This window comes from Zeus faber (assembly GCF_960531495.2).
Source record: "Zeus faber genome assembly, chromosome: 15".
Lineage (NCBI taxonomy): Eukaryota > Metazoa > Chordata > Actinopteri > Zeiformes > Zeidae > Zeus > Zeus faber.
Window position 1 is genome coordinate 21,134,849 of NC_137194.1, and position 20,602 is coordinate 21,155,450.

Genomic DNA, 20,602 nt, shown 5'->3' on the forward strand with positions numbered 1-20,602 from the left:
CATAGCTATCATAGGAAAAGGCCACATGCCGAATTGCTGTTCCAATTCGAAGGAGTAATGATGATTAATTGTTTATCGATCAAAACATCGTAACATCGTTCTCCAATGAGGGGGATTGGTGGCAGTCTTGTGTAACAAAACAGCTATGCTCTTGTCATCATACAGGTCGTCCACAGGACAAATTTGTTGCACGCAGTTCTTGATGATTAATGAATAAAGAGTGGCATTGCAGGTTGAGAAGTTGAAATCCACTTGCAGACTAATTGTCCGAGATGCAATGTCATACAAATGCTCTGTGTTGTCCGTCAAGCATGCTAAATAATGATAATCGAGTCCTGAACGGATCGTTCGAAATGAACTACTCTTTTTACTGACTCAGAAGTGACAAGTACTCATCTCCACTAACTCGTTCCCTAACCCGCCCCTCCTACCTGCTACTCGCTCGACAATGTGTCACTGACACTATTGTGTAACTGTTATATTAACTGTATTTGTGGAAATGTATCAAGTAAATTACTGTATTGAGTTAGCCCTGTGAGAAAAACTATTTTAGTGCTTGTTTCAACTCAGTACTCAGCTCTCGCAGCCTGGAGCCCGCCTCACGCCCTGAGCTGATTGGTCAGACACGGGCTGCACCAGTCACTCGCTCTCCCAGCCCGACCAGAGGTGAAGTCAAGTTCGGACCCCGAGTCTCGGAGTGGGGATTCACTCACTCAGTCAGTACTCGCTCTCCCTGCACGAAGCATGGTCTGACTCCAGCTGCCCAAAATCACTTACTCACTCACCCATAAGATCCATGCCACAGTGACAGTCAGTAGCCTGTCCATGAGTTTTGAATTTTAAATCAAAACTCATTTAAAAATAAAATGTTTTTCCTTTGACAACTCTTGGTCTTTCAGTCTTTAATCACAATGATGAGGATCATTTTCCTGTAGAAAATCGGTGGCCTGATCGTCTGAATCAGTGGGGACTTGGAGAGGATGGAATTTGTTGGTACAGCGAGTGTGAGTGAGGCTGGATGAGACTTGATACTCAGCTGTCAACTCTGGTTGAGCTGCTCTGACTCGTGAGCCGTGAGTCATCTCTGATTGGTTCTATGTGACAAATAATCTCTTGAACTTGAACTTGAACTTGGTTGAGTGCATCTTCTGAGCAAGTCCCCAGGAACAGTAGGGGGCTTTGATGCCAATTTGACATAGTGGTCAAACCGTGTAATGACAGCCAGGTCCGACAGGGGCCCAAAAACATTTTTCCCACACAATCGTGGGAAAAGGGGCTGTAAAACGGTGGATAATTTTCTTTGAGTGTCACAACCCCCTGCAAAATGACTCGTTACACTATCAGAATTTGATCCGTTTGGTTTGATAACATTTGGAAAGTCTAGAAGAGCCCCATGATCACATTATTTTATCCCATTCTAGTTAGCAGGGGGCTAAACTGGAAGTTAGCCGGCTCAAAGTGGGTGCTGGGGTGAGTGGGGGATTCCCCAAGCTCTGGGTGACTGACTTGGTGACTCAAAAACTCGACTCTCTTTCATGAGTGACTAAAACAAACTAAATTCAGTCAAAAGAGTCCAACCTCCCTCCCATCTCTCGTGCTGACAGCACAGGTAAAAAATAAAAAGGTAATTCATATACCATCACATACCATTCATATACCAACATGTTGGCTATAACTGCAGGTGTAAAGATGGCCATGCACTCACTCTGAGAGGCAGATAGGCAGCGATGGTGAGCTTGGCACTAAGATGAATGTTGCCAAGGGTGTAGCTGACGGTGAGGACGGTATACCCAGGAGACCAGGCCTTGGCCCGTACACCACTGCAGTGGTCCTGGCCTGGAGCCAGCCTCCCTGCAACAGAGGGAGGGATAAACCCATGCCAGAGAATGTGTTTATTTTCAATAGGTCAATAAGATGAACAAATTGAGAATCATAACATTTTCTCATGCATTCGTAATGACCATAATAACCTTTTTTTTTCTTATGAAACTTTTGATACACAATGTGCCTCTTAAGTGATTTATGTTGATAGAAGGCAATTAAAGAGTAATAATATAAAAAGCAAATCAGCAAAATGCATTTGATAAAAAATAAAGGTTTTTCACTATACTGTATACTCAATTTCAGTTTTGGGTCATCGATGGACCTTGAAGGATCACAATGATGCCTACAAGCATTTCTCAAATATTTTTCTAAAATAGTATTAAATAATTCTCCAAAGCATCCACACAATAGTTTAGCGCCCTTTTCAATAGATTACACAGAGTGATACATTGGATATAAGGAACTTGTCCAGACATTTTGAATAAAGCCCATTTGTGTGTGTGTGTGTGTGTGTGTGTGTGTGTGTGTGTGTGTGTGTGTGTGTGTGTGTATGTGTATGTATATATATACACATTTTCTTTAATTTTGATCAAAAACAGACAAATGGGACAAAGAAACCACGCCCTTTATTGGACAGCAGACAAATTGCTTATTATATGAAGATATCTTGGTATTATCATCATCAGCAGTATTTTCCATCTTGGGCATCTGAATTTGAACAATTTGGATCAGTGACTCACCCTCCAGAAGCTGAAAAACACCCTGGTTCTCCTCCTGCACCTGCAGGTCGAAGTGGGAGCAGTCGCTCAGCATGACCCTCTCCCCCACCGCCTCACCATCCTCAGCCACCAGCCCAAAAATCCTGAGAGGCAGCTCCAGCACCTGGCCCACCCTGCTTTCCACTGGACATGGAGTGAAATCCATGGCCACAGGCTCTACAACATACACCTTAAGGAGTAAAAGGAGTCAAAGAAGGGCAGAGAGAGGAACATGTTAAAACTGCTATGAAACTATCAGCAAAAAAGCATGATTGGCTTACCTTCATTTGGCCGTAGTGCAGAGGGTTGCGTACGTCGTGAGCGTACACGACGCTGACGCCAATGTTACTGATGGTCCCTATCACTCCTTTCACCGTCACTGTGGCTACAGCCATGTTGGAGGAGGACCAGCTGAAATTGCCACTCCCTCCGCTCGCCTATTGCAAACAGCAAATATTAGTGGCTGCATTTACACCAAGAAAAAAAATGCAGCACGTGCCAGCTAAAACCAGCATCATGACGTGTTCTGCATGTAAACGTGTATCTGCATATTCATATTGACCACCACTTCATGTACGAGAGGTCATAATTGAAAATAACTTTATAGAGAAAGAACAACAAGTTCATAAAACATGTGCTTTGACACAGCTTTATAAACATGCACTGTGGATGGCAGAGTAACATGCCATGAAGTAGACAAAGGACAGCTGTAAAGATATTTTCTAAAAGCTCTGGTAAAAACATGCACTGAGCATTGATTTCATTTTTTTATTTTATTTGAATGTATTTTTTACGGAATGTTTCGAATTACATTTGCATGTCTACAACTCAAAGCAATGATTACCTTTATTGTGTACTGGTAGGATCTCACTTTGGGTTGCCATGGAAATGTGAGAATATCAGGACTGAGCACAATGGGTTTATAGATTTCCACATCTTGTTCATTGTAGACTGGATTGGCGAGAGCAATAACTACTCCACTCTGAAAGAAAACAGGTTTATTTCACAAAACTCACTTTAATTAAGCAGGAAAATGGGGCAGATATTACCACTGCACGGGATGAAGCAGGTCAGTTAATTCAAGAGTAAACTCACTTTATCCACCAGAGATTTGAGTGTGGCCTCAATGAGCGTTTGGCCGTCTCTCCGTGTTCTGACACGGTGGTTCGATCCATTCAATGAAGACCAGATAACCTCAAAGTACTCGTGGGGAAACACGGCTTCAATACGAACATTCTGCACAACCAACAACAGCCACAAACCAAAGGGACATCACACATCAACACAGCCAGATATAACAGCAAGCAAAATGATGACACAGAAGTAGTTACATCTAGTTAAGTCCCTTTTATGTAATTACATATTCCAGATTTGATGGGTTGACATTATTATTCCTTGGGTGTTAAGAAACACCCAAATTGTTTATAAAAGGTTAATAAAAAAAAATCTGTATTTTGGATTAGTACATTTCAATGTACTTTAAATCTCATCTTTAATGTCTCTCAGTCTGCAGCTGATCAAGAGATTTTGGAGTTTTTCAGGATTTATAAGGGAAAATTCATTTGAAATGGTTTCCTTTTACTAAAGCAATGCAGCAATACTGATAGGGGGGGGGGGGGTTATGTGTATTCTGAGATATTGTTACCTCAGACAGATACATTTTATGACCGGACTTGTCATATACTTCGATGATGATGTCATACGTTCGGTCAGTTTCTAAAACACAACTGTCTCCAGGATGAATCTTGAAACCTAAAATGAAAAAATTCTTGAAATTAGAAACGCTGTGAGCAGTTTAACTCAATACTTCTCATAATACTGAACAAACAAAGTATAAAATAAAGAAACTGACCCAAGTAGCCTGGTTCCACCACATAGAGAGTACTATTGGGCAAGCGGGACACTCCCTGCATGCGAAGGCCTTCAGGTTTGCCGTTATGGAAAAACAAGGAGGGAATTATTTATCTTTGTTAACAACACACTGCTACTTTGATGCCCAAGGTCATATTAAATTGCTGGCTGACACAGCTCTCAGATAAAAGACAAGCACTGAGGAGGAGAAAAAATTGGAAATGCTAGTCATTGAAATCTGCAGTGCATTAACACAAACCACTTTATCCAAATATAATAACAAGATGGCAAATTACACTCCAGCATTATAAAAGCATACACATATCAGCCGAATAGCATTGTAGATGTGTCTTGCATGAACAACCACCCGATTGTGATTAACCCTGATTTGCCAGAAGGATACTCTTATAATCCAGCACCACGTTAATGTGTCCAAGTTGAACAGCTGTGACAATGGAGCTGCTTTGGTCCAGACTGGCCACAGCAAGATCAGGGTTTCCATCACGGCCAACCACACTGTTCTGAAGGTGCAGCTCATACTGATCACAGGGCATAGAGAGTTCTGGAAAAGCATCATGTACACCATAGGTTAATCCAGTACAGAACCCCTTAAACCCCTTAAAAGGACATTTTAAACTTGCATACGTGTACAGGTGTAAAAAAGGTAACTAATTTCGTCATTAAAAGTGCAGTGCAATAATCTACTGTGATCTACTTTCTATCTGGAGCGAGCATGGTAGCAGTTTAGGTAAAATCAGGAAAAATGGTTTGATTTTGGAGTTGAGAAGCATCAGACCTGTGATCTTGCCCTGTCTGATCTTCTGGACCTTGTACTTGATGGAGGTTCCTGCCAGTAAGTAGATGTCATGCGCAGGACTGAGCAGGATGTTCTCTAGAATCAGCAGCCTCACCTCGGCTGCACCCACATCCTGTAGCATAGATATCCATAGTTATAGCACCGCAACACACATGCCATCATGTCAGCCAATGTGACAGCTAACACCGGTAATAGGTTGATATTAGTCAAATAAAATGTTTATTCAGGGGCGTGGATACCATATAAAGACCACAAATCTTTCAGAGCTTAATGCACTTCTGTCTGCCTGATTTTAAAAATAACCAATGAGGATTTGGGAAACATCTACTGATAACATAGTGAAATATTTTGTCCGTCTGCAATTTTCAACAGTTAAATCATTTTGCAAATCAATAAACAGCTTACCTTGTACAAAGGCTCATGTATTTTGGCCTTTAACTTAGCATGCCCGGTTTTCAGTCCCGACACCAAAATAATATCTCCCTGTTTCCCATTACGCTCCATCTCAGAGATGTATCCTGGGGGCGTGTATGTAGACTCTGAAAATTTAAGGACCCTTGGAAGAAAGACAAAATGCATGACTACATCACTAGTGTGGCAAAATGTAAAGAACAAAATATGTTTTCAGATATTTTGAACTCCACAAAAATATCATTCTACATCTAATAAGTAAACCATTTGCTCTATGAACTAATAGGTAATATAAAGAAAAGAAGCCTACCGTAATGAATTATAGGAGTCTGAGAATCCATCCATGTCTGTATCCTTTACAATAGTCCAGTCAAATACAAGGCCTGCAAGAGTGCTGAAGATATTCCCTGCATGACAAGAAGACATTAGCATTTTCTTCAACCTCCCGTATCAAACACAATTGATATGCATGAGTAGGTTCAGTGGAAAGACATCTGCATAGACATTTTAAATTGTTTGTTTCATGATGGCTGCTGCGCACACATGTTTGACAGCCCCCTGACAGTCAAATTAGGGCAAGCAAAACCAATTGTCATCTTTCATTATGGGTTATACGCCTCCTTACATACAGTACTGTGCAAAATCTTTAGGCACTTGTGAAAAAATGCGGTGAAGTGAGGATGCTTTCCAAAAAACTGCTATGAATACTTTTTATTTATCGAATAACAGCATACAAAGTGCAGTTAACAGAAAAAAAACCTTAATCCATCAATATTTGGTGTGACCACCCTTTCTCCTTAAAACGGCACCAATTCTCCTTGGATACACTTGCAGTTTTTTAAGGTACTCAGCAGGTAGGTTCTTCCAAGCATCTTGGTACATTGCAGCACAGTTCTTCTGCGGATTTCGGCTCAGGTCTCAATTTGCTTCTGTCTCTTCATGCAATCCCAGACTGACTGGATGATGTTGAGATCAGGGCTCTGTGGGGGCCATAGCATCTTTTGACTCATTGTTCTAATTTTCACTAAAGATAGTTCTTTATGACTCTGGCTGTATGATTGAGGTCACTGTCATGCTACAAACATATTGACACACCAATGCAGGAGATATAAAATAACAGTTAAAGACAAGTGTCGTTGTGAAACATAAAACAATTGGCTAAAACTTTTGCACAGTACTGTGTAATATAGGACTCCGCCCAGGCTAGACGAAAACAAAAACACAAGCCTTGGTGCCATTCACAAGAATTGTGTTGTGGCTGCAGCTCTGCCTTATACAGAACACATAGAATGGCAAGGAAACAATACACCAGAGGGCTTATAAAACTTAGATGGTAACTGCAAGACATCAAACGCCTCTTGGCATAATCAATTTTCAACCGTGGGCCAGAACTACGCTATAATTTAAAATATTATTCCCAGACAAGCAAGTATATCACGCTCTTGCCTTCATACCCTCAGAGTCGAATGCGTGGATTTTCAGCACGAGCGGGGAGTCCTCCAAGTGCAGCTCTCTGGTGGTGGACACGACCCGGATCTCACTGATGACGTCAACAATTGCGTCACAACGTAGAACGTGTCCTGTAACTGCAAATTGGAGTGCAGACACACAACAGACACGGAATGGAAAGAGTTAAAGAAGCAGCGGGCTCACTTAATGGATATGACTAATAACTGATCACTTCCAAAGATATAACCGTTTCAAGTGGAACGACAATCTTTGGTTCAGAGCCAGAAGGATGATAGATTGTGACAGACGGTGCTGAGAATTGTATTTTATTAATTTATTTAGAATTTGATAAATTGCAAGTAAAGCGTTAGTCGAGTCTTTGTTTAACCGCTACACCTTTTCAGGAGCTTTGTTTCTGGCATACCCATGGTTCCCCGACAGTGGCCATTCCCAACTAAATGAAACGTATTGCTGACTCTCGAGTCGATTGTGAATGGATGGATTTAATTTTTTTGTGCATTCACTGACAAATTTTAATTTATATTAACAATGTAGAGTACAGCATGTGCTATCGCTTTATAAAAAAGAAAAATGCACGAGTCCCTACATGAATCACAACCACGCGCAATTATTATCCAAAACTGTTGCAAAATAGGTGCCGATTCTGTGCCAAAGGAGTAGTGAGAAGGAAACGTGGTGTCGTCTTGTGTCTCTGTGTTGTAGCCTACCAAAACCACTGAAATGACACAACGAAAATCTATGTCTGATGAGTTTTACACCTACATTTAACTACCACTAATCCACTACCACTACCACTTCTCAACTGTTCACTCATAAAGCCATTAAAATAATGGAAAATGTTATTTTACGTTGCAAGATCAAAAGGCCGTTCTAATCCATAAATTCCGGCCAGGGTAGCAGCTCTGTGTTCATCAAAACAAGCTGTTTCACACTGAATGTGAGAACTACTAGTAGGTCATAATAATGTAATAATTTGATAAGAACAGTTATACATGCCACAATTTTAGCGGTTAACGGGACAGTAGTGTGCAAATGTGCTGTGGCTGAAAAATGGTTCACAAACACTGCATTAAAGGGTTAAAGGGGTCCATTATCAGGGGCTTTTTTACTTTATGTGGGTAACGTGGCATGTCAACTCTGGTGTCCAAACCATATTTTTGATATTAAAAATAGACATTTTCATCATTAGCAATGGAAATTTAAGGTGCTATTGAGCTCAAAAGTACCAACATTTCAACCTGGATAACTGTCCCATCCTATCTACAAAAAACAATGTGAAAAAAATAAAAATAAAATCTGCTAATCTGCTTACTTAAAATTGTTATGCTCGAAAGACTTTGGTCTCTACATTCGGATTATCCATGTCATTCCTGGGTAACACGCATTCAATGGCTATTTCAGGCCATAATGCATTTTGACAGCGATGATGTGAGGAGATATTGAAGGAAGAACACTTTGAAGGACGCCCAATACATTAGAAAAATCAGCAAGCCTCTTAATATGTTGATATTTTCACCTTCTCTGTCACAGGTGGACTACATAGCAAAATTTTTATATATTTTATTTGTATTGATTTTTTAAACCTGTGCTGTAAGCATGCTCGACATACAACACAAGAGTATTTGTATGCCATTGCATCAAGGACAGAGTTAGTCTCCAAGTGAAGTTAAACTTCTCAATCAGCAATGACACTCTTTATTAATTCTTAAATCGTCAAGAACTGCTGCAATAACTCTGTCCTGTGGACGAACTGCAGGATGACAAGAGCACAGCTTATTTGTTACACAGAACCAACACCAAACCCCCTCTTTGGAGACCGATCTTACCATGTTTTGGTCTATAAACAACTAATCATCATCACTACTCCAAGAGGGGGAGAATAACCACGGATGAGACAAACAAACATAGAACCAAACAACAACATGTACATGGAAAGACAAACATCGAAACAAACAACAAAATGTACACGGAAGAACATAAACATAGAAACATCAGATGACAACATGTATCTACAACACAGTTAATTAACTCCAGGAAAAATGGAGCAGCTATTGGTCACGTGCGATAGTTATGGCAGTAAATGGTAAATGAGGGAGAAAAGGAGAGGGATGTAAGCAGGCGGGTGTTCAGGGATGTGTTCAAACCAGGTGCTGGTGGTGTGTGTGTGTGTGTGTGTGTGTGTGTGTGTGTGTGTGTGTGTGTGTGTGTGTGTGTGTGTGTGTGTGTGTGTGTGTGTGTGTGTGTGTGTGTGTGTGTCTGTGTGTGTGTCTGTGTGTGTGTGTGTGTGCGTGCGCGTGCTTCTTGAGCAAAAGAGGGCAAGGTATTTCTGTGATATAGCAGTAACTGAGCACTGCGTCAGCAATGAGTAAAAATAGGTTTACACTCATTTGAAGTAGATAATGTAGTTAATACACTGGCTTAGAGGCCATTGCTCATGAATCAATATGGTTTTACAGATTTACTATAACAATTAGAAAACATCCATGTAGTGGAAATGACTAAAGCATGCATCTACTACTCATTATAGTGTCTAGCTACCACAGGAAAAAAGCCAAAACACCTGTACAGCTGATGACCCCTTCTGCCTCAAAGAGGAGGAGGGAGAAGTGGAGGATAAACCAGATTCGGAGGGAAAATTTGAGACGGATCAATGAGGTGATGACTGACACTCCGGTCTCCATGGATGGGTCTGATCTTGAAGAGCCCCGACCTCAACCCTGGGAATCAAATGACCCTCAGCTGCACCCACCTCAACCAAGAGCCAAATAACCCTCAAGTTCAGCCACCTCAAGGGCACAGACAGCCACTTGCTTCTCACCCGCTGTAAAGCACACAGCGGGTGAGAAAGTCAAAACAAGAGCGGACATCCAGACACTGAAAGAGCTCGACCATGCACTTACAAGACACACCTTCAAAGTATAAAACACTTCGGGGTCTCAGAAGAGGACATCCCGAGACAAAATGACGCTGCACCGGATAAGTTGCCGGTTGTGAAGGGGACAATGAGAACACGTCAGATCGTGTCCAACATCTGTGGGAAAGTTAAGGCACAGAGCACTGCAGCCGAGGAAGGAGCATTGACTGTGACTGCCACGGTCCATCCGAATCACAGAGGGGACCCCCTCAACCTCCACAACGTCCTCCAGTCAAATCGCATCTAGTTGGCAAGTTTGTGACCGTGAAATATGGCGATCGGCCATTTATCGGCCCAGATCAAGTCGAGGTGGGCTACATGCAGCCGACAATGGCCGGAAACTTCTGCGTGGCCGGCAACCAGAGACGTGCTTGTTAGTTCTACCATGTGTGCGAGCCACAGGGCTCAGAGCCGGAGAACATCAACATGCCGCAAAGCTATGGAGCCTGGACTGGAAAAACATTCAAAACCCTGTGGTAGTGGCCTTCACAGCTCGTCGACACTCATCCGTTTGATAAGATGAGAGACTTGTTCTGAAAAAGTTCATACATGTTGTTCCAACGCCAGAGCGTAGTTGAGATAGGCCTCTTGCCCAAATTTTCACTTGCGATACATGAGTTAACATGAATGGTGACTCTAATGCTGACAATACTACTTAATAACAAAGAACGTTTTAATGTTTTAATATCGGTACCAATTCAAATAGTTTTTCTGTAAGGAATGTGACATTGCTGTTGAATTTAAGTGAAGGCCGAATGAATATCCGTCAAAATGTAAAAGATTAAAAACACTTTTTTGAATTTTTAAAAAGATGTCCGTGTCTGTAGTGAGCATTGAAATGCCTTTTTCTGACTCTTGTATGACGTCATAGGATGTCGTCATTCCGGCAGCCAATGCTACAGTCCAGCGCTATAACTCATATTTTCACGTCATACTACACAATTCAGTTGGAATACAATACGGTTATAGTCTTAATTTTCGCCATTTTAAAGCATTTCCCAGCCGTTTTGCACTGATATTTTGGTGATTGGCAGCAACAAATGAGCAGCGTATGAATATCGGTATAAAAGGCCAAATTTATGATGTTATTTGTGATGAAATTAAAATGTTTTGAGCAGTAAATGTTTGTAGAGCTCTAATTACGGATGTCTATCAACCTTTTTAAGCAAACAATGGCAGCTAAGGGGGAAAAAAAACAAAAACATTTTTCGTGGAAGAAATCATACAGAATGACTGACAACAACGTTGAATTACATTGTTGTTACACCTTGAAACGTACACCTGGCATTCTAATGTAAATAGAAAGTGCCATAATAAGCATTTTCGACAATTTATTATTATTTCTTGACCACCTTATCCGCCATTGACCCACCAACATCTCGAGCCAGGATGACGCTCGTCAGCCGGGAGGGCTGCGTTGAGAAGGCCTGGAGAACGGCGCTCTGGGAACAGCCTCTGGCGCCGACGGCCTCGATACTCGCGACCTCTGGTCTGGTGGAGGACCTGGAAGGCGACATGAGGCTTTCCCGTTACCGTTCTGGGACACATATCCGTGCCGAGGCGTGTAACTCAAAACCACTCAGACCACTCAAGACCCCGCCGTGTGCAGGAACGGGTCAACGCCGTACAGCACTTCACTCACCATCTGTAACAGCCCTGAGTGGCTTCCAGCGTGAAGTTGATCCTGGTGCTCCCGGCGAGCGGCAGTAAAACTTTGGGGACACTGAGCCTCGAGGCACACGCGACACAAACAGCAGACAACAGAACCAGGCCGGCGAAGAGCGATGACTTTGGAGGAACTATCGCCATTTTCGCCTCGTGGGACTCAAGGAAGACACCGTGGCCTTGAAACCGTACGTCGACGTAACGTGAGAACGACGGAGCAGTTCGGGACGTGTTTTCAGATAAGAACTTTGTGCGCCGTGGACGGTTTGTGACGCCATGCTGTTGTGACGTCCGATCCGTCGGCGCGATGTACGCGGGCCTGCGCGATCTTCCCCGGTTCCGAAACACCGATTTGAATGGCCGTTCCTCCGCCCAGAGTTCCGACCGCGCTTGAATGCAGCACAGGTTCGAGTCTAGCGAATCTAGCTGTATGACGTCGGCAGGGCCCCCCCCTAATTTAAAACGGATTTATTACTTTTAATTTATAATAACGTGTGCAGAAATATGCTCATGTTCTATTATATATATACAATATATTCTTTTAAAGAGATGGAATAATTAACACCATCAACTCATGTATGTGGCTTAAGGTCAAACTCCAAATCGTTACTGAAACATTTGATGTATTAACGTATTTATAGACTTAGAATAAGAACATCTTTCACAGTATCACATCAAATGTGTGTCACATTGTCTATTAAACAAGTAGCACTAGTAGGGTTGGAGAGACGTTAGGTTATACAGTATATGAAAGTATGTCAGACCGTAAATGGAAAGATAACTACTATTTCATGTAATAATCATTTTGTAAGAAAATTAAAAATATCCAGGATGTGTAATGTTTGTTTGGAAGTTTACAGAGAGTAAATAAGTTAATTATATCATTTTCTATGGAGGGAAGACGAACAAAATATGAAACATTTTTCTGCTTTTACCTCTGTCTCTGAATTCCTAACTTGCAATGCTCAATGTCACCGGTAGATGTCACTAATAGCTGTCTAGGCGCCCCCACTACAGTAGAATAATCTCGCTATATACAGATCTGGTAACTATTGCCATATTTAATTTCATTTGTTCTAATCATTACATGTCCAATACTAATAAAGATGATGTGATATTGGTTAAAAGACAAAACAAGATTATTGAATCAATTGATTCTAGGACCTATTTCAAACGGCCAGCACACTTGATCTGTGACCTTTTGGGCAACAAAAAAGTGAAAGTACAGTTATAGGTTGATGATTATGTTATATATATTGAACCATAATCATCATAGAAAAAAAAACTATCTCAGGGCCTATTTATGACCCACAACTGAAAATTAGCAATATTTCTTTCAGCCCTTTGATCATTTTTCACTTCTGGCAGTGCCCCTTGTACATTTTCTCCTACGGGATCAGGGCCTTCTGTTACTTTGTGATAGGTTGTCAATGTCCAGTAGGTGTATGAATATGCATAGAGGGCTGGGGGCTGAGGTATTTATTAGAAACATTGCATTATGTCAAAAAAATTATAATAGCATGAATTTAATTGCATTGTGATTGGCTTTATGCTTACCAGCAGTGTACCACATGGCAATAAAGAGCAACAGCCTTTCAAAACTCAGATGTTTTGCTATTATTAAAATACTTGGAGATAGTGTAATACTAGCAGCTATGTTATAAATCAGGCTCTTGGTGGTGTTCCCTGACAGGTTTACCTTCATCACAGCCAAAGGTAAATTACATTTCTGCAAGAGTGGAATTTCCCTATTAATCCCTAGGGGATTAATAAAGTACCTTTATCTTTATCTTTATCTTTATCAGCACATTAAGGTTGTGAGTTGTTGGTTTTTCGTTTTTAAAGCTACAGAGGTGATCTTATTCCAATTTTCCATGCATTTGGTTTCCTCTGCTCAGCGTCTGGGGTAGCATGGTACAGCTTTGGGTTGTTCGGTCTGTGGTCCTTCTGCAGAGAGTTTGCATGTTCTTTTTTTTTTTTTTTTTTAGTTTGCATGTTCTTTCTGTGTTAAGTGTGAGTCTCTGTCAGGTTTCCCAGTTTCCCCGACCTCCAAAGACACAGAGGTTAGACTAATTGCATGTTGTTGGTGTGAGTGTTCGTGTGTGACCGCCGGTTTGGGTGGGTGGCCACCTGGCTGAAGAGGTCTTGTTTGCGCGATAGAAAACTCTGACGTCGTTCAATTCAACTATGAAAACTAACGGTGGAGGGGGAAACCCTGGCGTTTTTACAGGGCAGCCTTGTGTGGGTTTCGATCGTAGCATTTGGACACGGTAAGTATAAAACCTTTATGCTTTGATGAATGTCCGTGCAGTAGAAAAACAATACCTAGATGTCATGCTCTGTCTGTGCAGCAGTTCCCGCGGGGGCCGATCCTCGAGTCTAGACAACTTAAGAGTGCAGTACCAGACTGGATTAATTCAAACGACAAAATGCTGGCTACGTAGAGTTCATTCTGTGCCCTGCAAAGATCTTTTTGCGATTTCCTTTGCATAGGTCTGGCAGTGTTGAGAGCAGACATTACGTAAATCCGGGAAAAGAGAGAGGACGTTCTCAAATGCCTGGCTTTTCTTTGCACTTTGAGTTGGTTTACTTTGGCTATTGTTTTTGGCTGTTCGGAAAGCCACGAGAGTAGAGTACGGAGGAAATAAAAACAAATTTTAATATTCAAAAGGTTTGGGATCATTGACCATAATGGGCTTCTTAGTAAGTAATCAAACTAACGAGCCACTGGACTTTATCATGGACAAATTACGTATCAAATCTGAAACCTGAAATAAACAAATAAACACTTTGTACTAATTCATATAATGGCAGTGTTTTTGGGTTATGGACCAGCACTGTGCACATGTTAGGTTTTTAAAGTCCAGGAGTAGCTCTGCCATGCATTTCTGCCTGTTGTCTTCTCATCTGTTATGTGTCAGCAGTCACATCCTTCCTGGAGAGAAGAGGGAAACTTTTTTGGCCACCGTGCTTATTTAAGTCTAAACCGCGTCCAGACGGACATAATAGCTATTTAAATCCCTGCTCAACAGCACGGTTTAAAAGTTGTGGATTGGCATTCAACACAACTGTAGTAAACTTTGGAACGGACAGTGTTCCAAATAATTTGGGAAGGTTACATAGGTCATGACTCACTTTGTGGTTGTTTTCATGTCAATTCCCATTATTACCATGGTCCAAGCATTAGGCAGATAGAGATGAATAGAATAGATTGAAATGACTGTGTACTGCTCTATACATGCATATCTTATATAGATCATATATCACAAGCAATTGAGGCTCAATATTGGCAAAGTGCCTTGATTTCTCCCTTTGTACATAGTATAACTTTTTTTATTCCAGACCTCCAGCGATTTATCTCATATTTATACTGATGAAGTTCATTATAATAAAGTTCATAAACAAAAAGCTAGATTACGTTTTTCCTAATCACACTTTTTTTGAAGGTGCAACCATCCTAAATTGGCCAGGATGTACACCGATCAGCCACAACATTAAAACCACTGGCAGGTGAAGTGAATAACATTACTCATCTCGTTCCAATGGCACCTGGTAGGATATATTAGGCAGCAAGTACACACAGTAACAGCAACCAACACACATATGCTTCAAATGGTGGCTATATAGCTCTGCTTTTGACCTATCCTGGCTTGTCCTTCCTCTGGGGGGCAGCCAGGAGCAGTGGACAGCAACATGCCTGGGGACCAATTACAAGTGTCCATTGCTGGTCAGACAATGATGTTGTGCATGTCTTTGGTGGGGGACCTTACTGATGTTACAAGGAGGAAACCCATCGCACGTAACTCAACTCCACATGTAAGAACATGAACTACCTAATCGGGAGATAACCCACCGGAGCACGGTGCCAACAGCGCCCTGAGGGGAATCAAACCCAGGACCTTCTTGCTGTGAGGCAGCAGTGCACCGTCTGGTGTGATCCCACAGAAGATCTACTGTAGCACAAATTGCTGATGTTCAAGTTCAAGTTCAAGTTCAAGTTCAAGAAATTATTTGTGACATACATATACATACGGTCATACATATATGCAGTGAAATGTCATGACACCCGGTGATTACGCGCCATAAGCTCTATAAGCTCTAAAAATACAAAAAAATACCAAAATCTGCGTAATCGTGCTGCGTAGCTGCCGACCAGTCAGAGTGCCCATGCTGACCCATGACCACCGCCGAAAGCGTCTACAATAGGCACTTGAGCATGAGAACTGGACCATGGAGCAATGGACGAAGGTGGCCTGGTCTGATGAATCACATTTTCCTTTACATCATGTAAATGGCCGGATGCGTCTGCGCTGTTTACCTGGGGAAGAGATGGGACCAGGATACACCAAGCCGACGGAGGCAGTGAGATGCTCTGGGCAAAGTTCTGCTGGAAAACCTTTGGTCCAAGGCTTTCACGTGGATATTACTTTGACATGTACCACCTACCTAAACACAGCAAACTGGTGCGGACCAGGGGAATCCGACTGTTTAATTCAAAAAGAGCATCGTGAAGGCCCCAGTGGGTGTTGACGCAATGTGATTTCTGCCCAGTGCTCTGAATGTCAAAGTGAAGAAATTCAATGAAGCGCGGGTAAACAGCGGGAGTAACTATGACTCTCTTAAGGTAAAGTGGGCTAAAGGGAAGGGCTCGGGTTGGAGTGACTAAGCTTCCTAAAGTTTGCCGGGGTGTTTAGCTGGAGAGTCCCTGGAAACATTGCCCTTCAACCACATCGGGCTGCGGGACTCTCTATGCGGAGCAGCTCGGTGAAGGGGATTCCTTGCACACCCTCCTGGCTGGGAAACGCCGGGTAAAATGGAGGGGACGGTGGGAGCTCGTAATGATTAATGAGCGGCGGGTTGGGTGTCAAGCCTCCCGTGCAGCTTGATTCATGCGACACTCCCGATGTCATCGGACTGGCCGATTAACCAGGAAAGACCCCTCAGGTCCGGGAACAGAGCCGGATGGTGTATATCATTCGGTCAAACTTCTCGGACCCTCCGGGTCCTTGAAGTAGCCAAATGCCTCGTCATCTAATTAAGTGAGGCGTTAGGCGGGTCAGAGCTGTTTCGGTGGCATGAAGGGGACCTGCATAATATTAGCCCGGTGCTTTTAATGTTGTGGCTGATTGGCGTGCATTCAAGCTGTAGCGAGTTCAAAGACCGAAGCCCTCGGTAGTCACGGGCCTGGAAATTCTTTACGAGACACAAGCTGGGATTCACTTTCATTATAGTCACCTTTAATTTTTTGCCGGCGTTCCGCCCCCTTGCGGAGCCACAGTGCCCGAGCTTTTACTGGTTTACATTAAAGACTTCCTCTTTTTCACTTGGTAACTGCGGTTATGGAAAACCCATACGAGTCTGCATAATACCTTGTTCATTAAAAGGCAGTCTATAGTGTTTTAATGGCCAACTGTGGAGAAGCCACATGTATGGCATGTGGCTGTCAGACCACTATGCCAATACATAATTATTTTATATATGTTACATATTATTTACCTAGACTCTATGCTGGATATTTGGCTTGAGAAATGCAATAGTGGGATAGTAGGAAAGTATGCGATGAAAAGGATAATCCCACGATGGACTGACTCACACATCAGACCTAACTTGGATTGTAAATATTGTTCAAAATATCGTACTTTAAGGAAATCTTAAAACAGTAGGAACTTCTATCCACCTGTTTAAACATACTGGGGAGTTGAGGGCAGTGGGTCCTGCGAAGGACAGATAACCAAAAACACTTTTTTTCTAGATCATGGACAGCGGACAGACAATGATGTAACTGGCATCAGTTTAAATCAAAACCATGCACGATACAGAGAAATAAAATGTGAAGTGCCAGACACGACGATGATTGAATTTCGCCTTGAGAACAAAATAATAAACATATTGTAATCAACTTTTTTTCTTGGAAGCTCTCCGTGTGAGAGGTGGAAAGTGCCGAAAAGTTCAAACTAATCACACCCATTAGGTGGATTATTTAGAGGCACGGCTGCAGCCACAGGGCTTGGGAAATGAGTATTGACAGAAGTAACCCTCCAAACATGCATGAATGAGGAATTACAACGGAGTGGGGGTGCAATTATGTCTCCCAAATCAGTGCGTGTCAGATTACGTTGCCGTGCACCGAGAGCCATTACGTTGCTCCTCGGCCCCCAAGAAGCCGGAAAAGGTCAACTAATGCGGAGGAACAGAGCTCTTGGTCACTGCCTGCGTCTTAGACGTCCAAAGCAGAGTTAGAGTAATTGATTTGCCTTTCTTTGATTTTGCTTTGGAACCGCTGATCATGAAGCCGCGAGACATTTGATTTCTCTAAAGCCACAACGCGTTACATACTTACATAGTTCATTTTCACAACCGTGGGGATAATTGTGATTACGTTTTCCGAGGTATTTCCTGAAACTGTAATTGTGGAAAGACCTGGCTGGTCCGGCCGTGATGTGCGTTATATAACCTTCATCAGATGCACAGCCTCATTGGAAGGACGAAAGATGACGTAGAGTTACAGGACATTCCTAACATCACTACCACCACGATCATTGTGAGTGATGACGGCTCATGGGTGTTGGTTGGTGTTGTTGGCCGCAATAACAGACCAACAGCAGCCTTCCTAGGGGGATTAGTCTTGGCCTCGGGGTCATTAAGATCATGTGTCCAGGTTATTACAGAACAACTTAGCTTCAAGGCACAGGTCACATTGAGGCAAACTTACATTTTTGGCAAGATAGAACAATGGTAGGTAGACCTTTCAACAGTTTGCCAATTAACAGTGGTGGATATAGGCATACACAGATTGTAACTGGCTCGCTTAAAATTGTATTGAAGCTTGGGATGCTCAGAATTATGTTTAATTTCTATCAATAACTGAGATGTGGTCCTTGGATAGCCTGAAAGGTATAGTTAAATTTTAATCTTGTGCTTACAGACACGTAACATGGAGTCTTATAGCTGAGCTGGTTGATCTTACAGCAGTCGGGATGAATGAAGTCGTTCTCCAAGTCGTGACTCAAAAGGCAGCACTATGAAACTCTGCAGCTGCCACAAAATAAGGTCACAGAAAATGTGTTTCCAATGTGTGTCTCATTTTAGAAATTGTTTATCGAAGAGAGAAACACTGTAGTAATGCTGTTGCTCTTTGTTTTCTCCGTTCAGTTCATCATCGAAAACAGATCTCTGACTACTATTTGTAGAGATTACGGAGAGAGACACCCTGTATTGCTGTGTTTCAGCATGTACATTGTTTCTCTGTGACTGCAGTAAAGTATAGCAAGTACAATTTGGGGGATTTTCAAATCCAGTACAATATTCACCCCGCCCCTCATTATATTCCCCTTTCGCTCCGCCCCCCTGCAGAGCCGCATGCTGTACATGTTAATAAACAATGCTTTAATTCAATATTTAACGAAAATGACATCTATTGCTCTGTGTTTTTCCGTCCTGGCAGCATGCGAGAGTTTCAATTATCAAGAACACGAAACCTAACAATGTTAACGCTCAGTGGATCATTTACTGATATATTTACTGAGAGGGAAACTTGAGAGGTGTTATTGTTGGATATGACTTCATCCAAAATCACTGCCCAGCTGTTCTACGAGTGAGCGTATGATCAAAACAGTCATCCTTGTACATTCTCTAGCGGTGCTAACGTTTTGTCGTTCAAATGATGGTGTTGGTTTTACAAGTAATCGTGGCAATCATTTTCCTGGGGACCCCCTTGGAACCTCTTGGAGAACCCCTGAAACCCCATGTATTCCGGACGGGCAAGACTGTTAAACGTTAAACGAAATGAAAGAAAACGGGACAAATGGGAATTGGATCGGACATACGGATGGATACACAGCAGGATTTGATAGCGTGTGGGAGCTGTTCCCGAGGATGATTTGATTGGTAAATCCCGTCCCGCCCTCCGCTCCACGGCGCGCACCGTGCGCTCCTCCGCGGACACTGCGCGCAAAGTTTGGGGACAAGTTTCACTCCGCGCGCCTTCACGCAGCGAGCAGCAGCGACAGACCCAGCGCGAAAGTAGGTGAGTTAACTTACCGTTTAAGAAAAAAGAAAAAGAAAAAAGGGGCGGTGAGCGAAAGCGGTTCTTGGTGATAGTCCTAACGAATAATTGTCCTTTGGCGCGCTGAACGGTCACCCGTCTCCCGGTGTCATGTGTTTAGATTTTGCATGAAATACCGTGAGGGCACGGGGAGAGCACTGCGCTTGCATACGTTTCATGTGGTTATGTGGTACGTGTCCAAAGGCGAGACTGGGACTGTCACACGCGTTTCGTTCGTTTTCTTGTTTATGTCACAGTTATTTAAAGTGAAAGAACAAGGGATGGCAAGAATCAAAAAATATCAAAGATCCAGCGCTTATTAAAATCCCATTCAGTGCTTGGAGGAAATGTTTTGGAAGCCTCCCGGACATAAATCATCATATTGGCAATTATTGTTTTAAAAATGGTTTGCAATGGTTCTTGCTTGTGTGCTGAAATCTTGGAGACTTCTGTTGCATGATGCCAATATTTGCCTGTCTGTGTGTGTGTGTGTGTGTGTGGGGTGGGGGAGGCGGGTGGAGGAATTAAACAAACGGATAAAGGTCACAGTTTTGACAAAAAGACACAACTATTTGACAATTAAATTCTGTGGAGGATGACTATGTGACTATGTGTCACTGAGGGAATAGATATCCCTGTGTCTGTGTACACCGGTCTGTGTGCCTCATATTACTTAAGTCTTGTAATGGCACATTTTCAGCCACAGTAAATTAAATAGACATGCTTCCAGCGTTTTTTTCAGGTTTTGTAATGCTTTATGGTGCTGAGTTCATCACTGTTATACGGCGTAGCACCGAACCAGTGAACCATGGGCCAGTTAAAAGACTGGGAGATCTGGTAAAAAGATT

General features: G+C 42.4%; 1 protein-coding gene across 1 annotated transcript in view; it reads right to left on the reverse strand.

The window, feature by feature from the left end:
- Positions 1-11,854, reverse strand: part of LOC307241253 (nuclear pore membrane glycoprotein 210-like) — a gene marked incomplete at both ends in the record, with an annotated part of 32,209 nt that extends 20,355 nt beyond the window's left edge. The window contains 14 exons of the mRNA XM_080015293.1: positions 1,706-1,851; positions 2,565-2,772; positions 2,864-3,019; positions 3,427-3,564; positions 3,678-3,818; positions 4,228-4,334; positions 4,435-4,503; positions 4,837-4,995; positions 5,230-5,362; positions 5,656-5,806; positions 5,972-6,068; positions 7,116-7,247; positions 11,418-11,548; positions 11,688-11,854. Coding sequence (XP_079871419.1) covers positions 1,706-1,851; positions 2,565-2,772; positions 2,864-3,019; positions 3,427-3,564; positions 3,678-3,818; positions 4,228-4,334; positions 4,435-4,503; positions 4,837-4,995; positions 5,230-5,362; positions 5,656-5,806; positions 5,972-6,068; positions 7,116-7,247; positions 11,418-11,548; positions 11,688-11,854 — 1,935 coding nt within the window. The remainder of the gene's footprint in view (positions 1-1,705; positions 1,852-2,564; positions 2,773-2,863; positions 3,020-3,426; positions 3,565-3,677; positions 3,819-4,227; positions 4,335-4,434; positions 4,504-4,836; positions 4,996-5,229; positions 5,363-5,655; positions 5,807-5,971; positions 6,069-7,115; positions 7,248-11,417; positions 11,549-11,687) is intronic.
- Between the last annotated feature and the right edge of the window lie 8,748 nt (positions 11,855-20,602).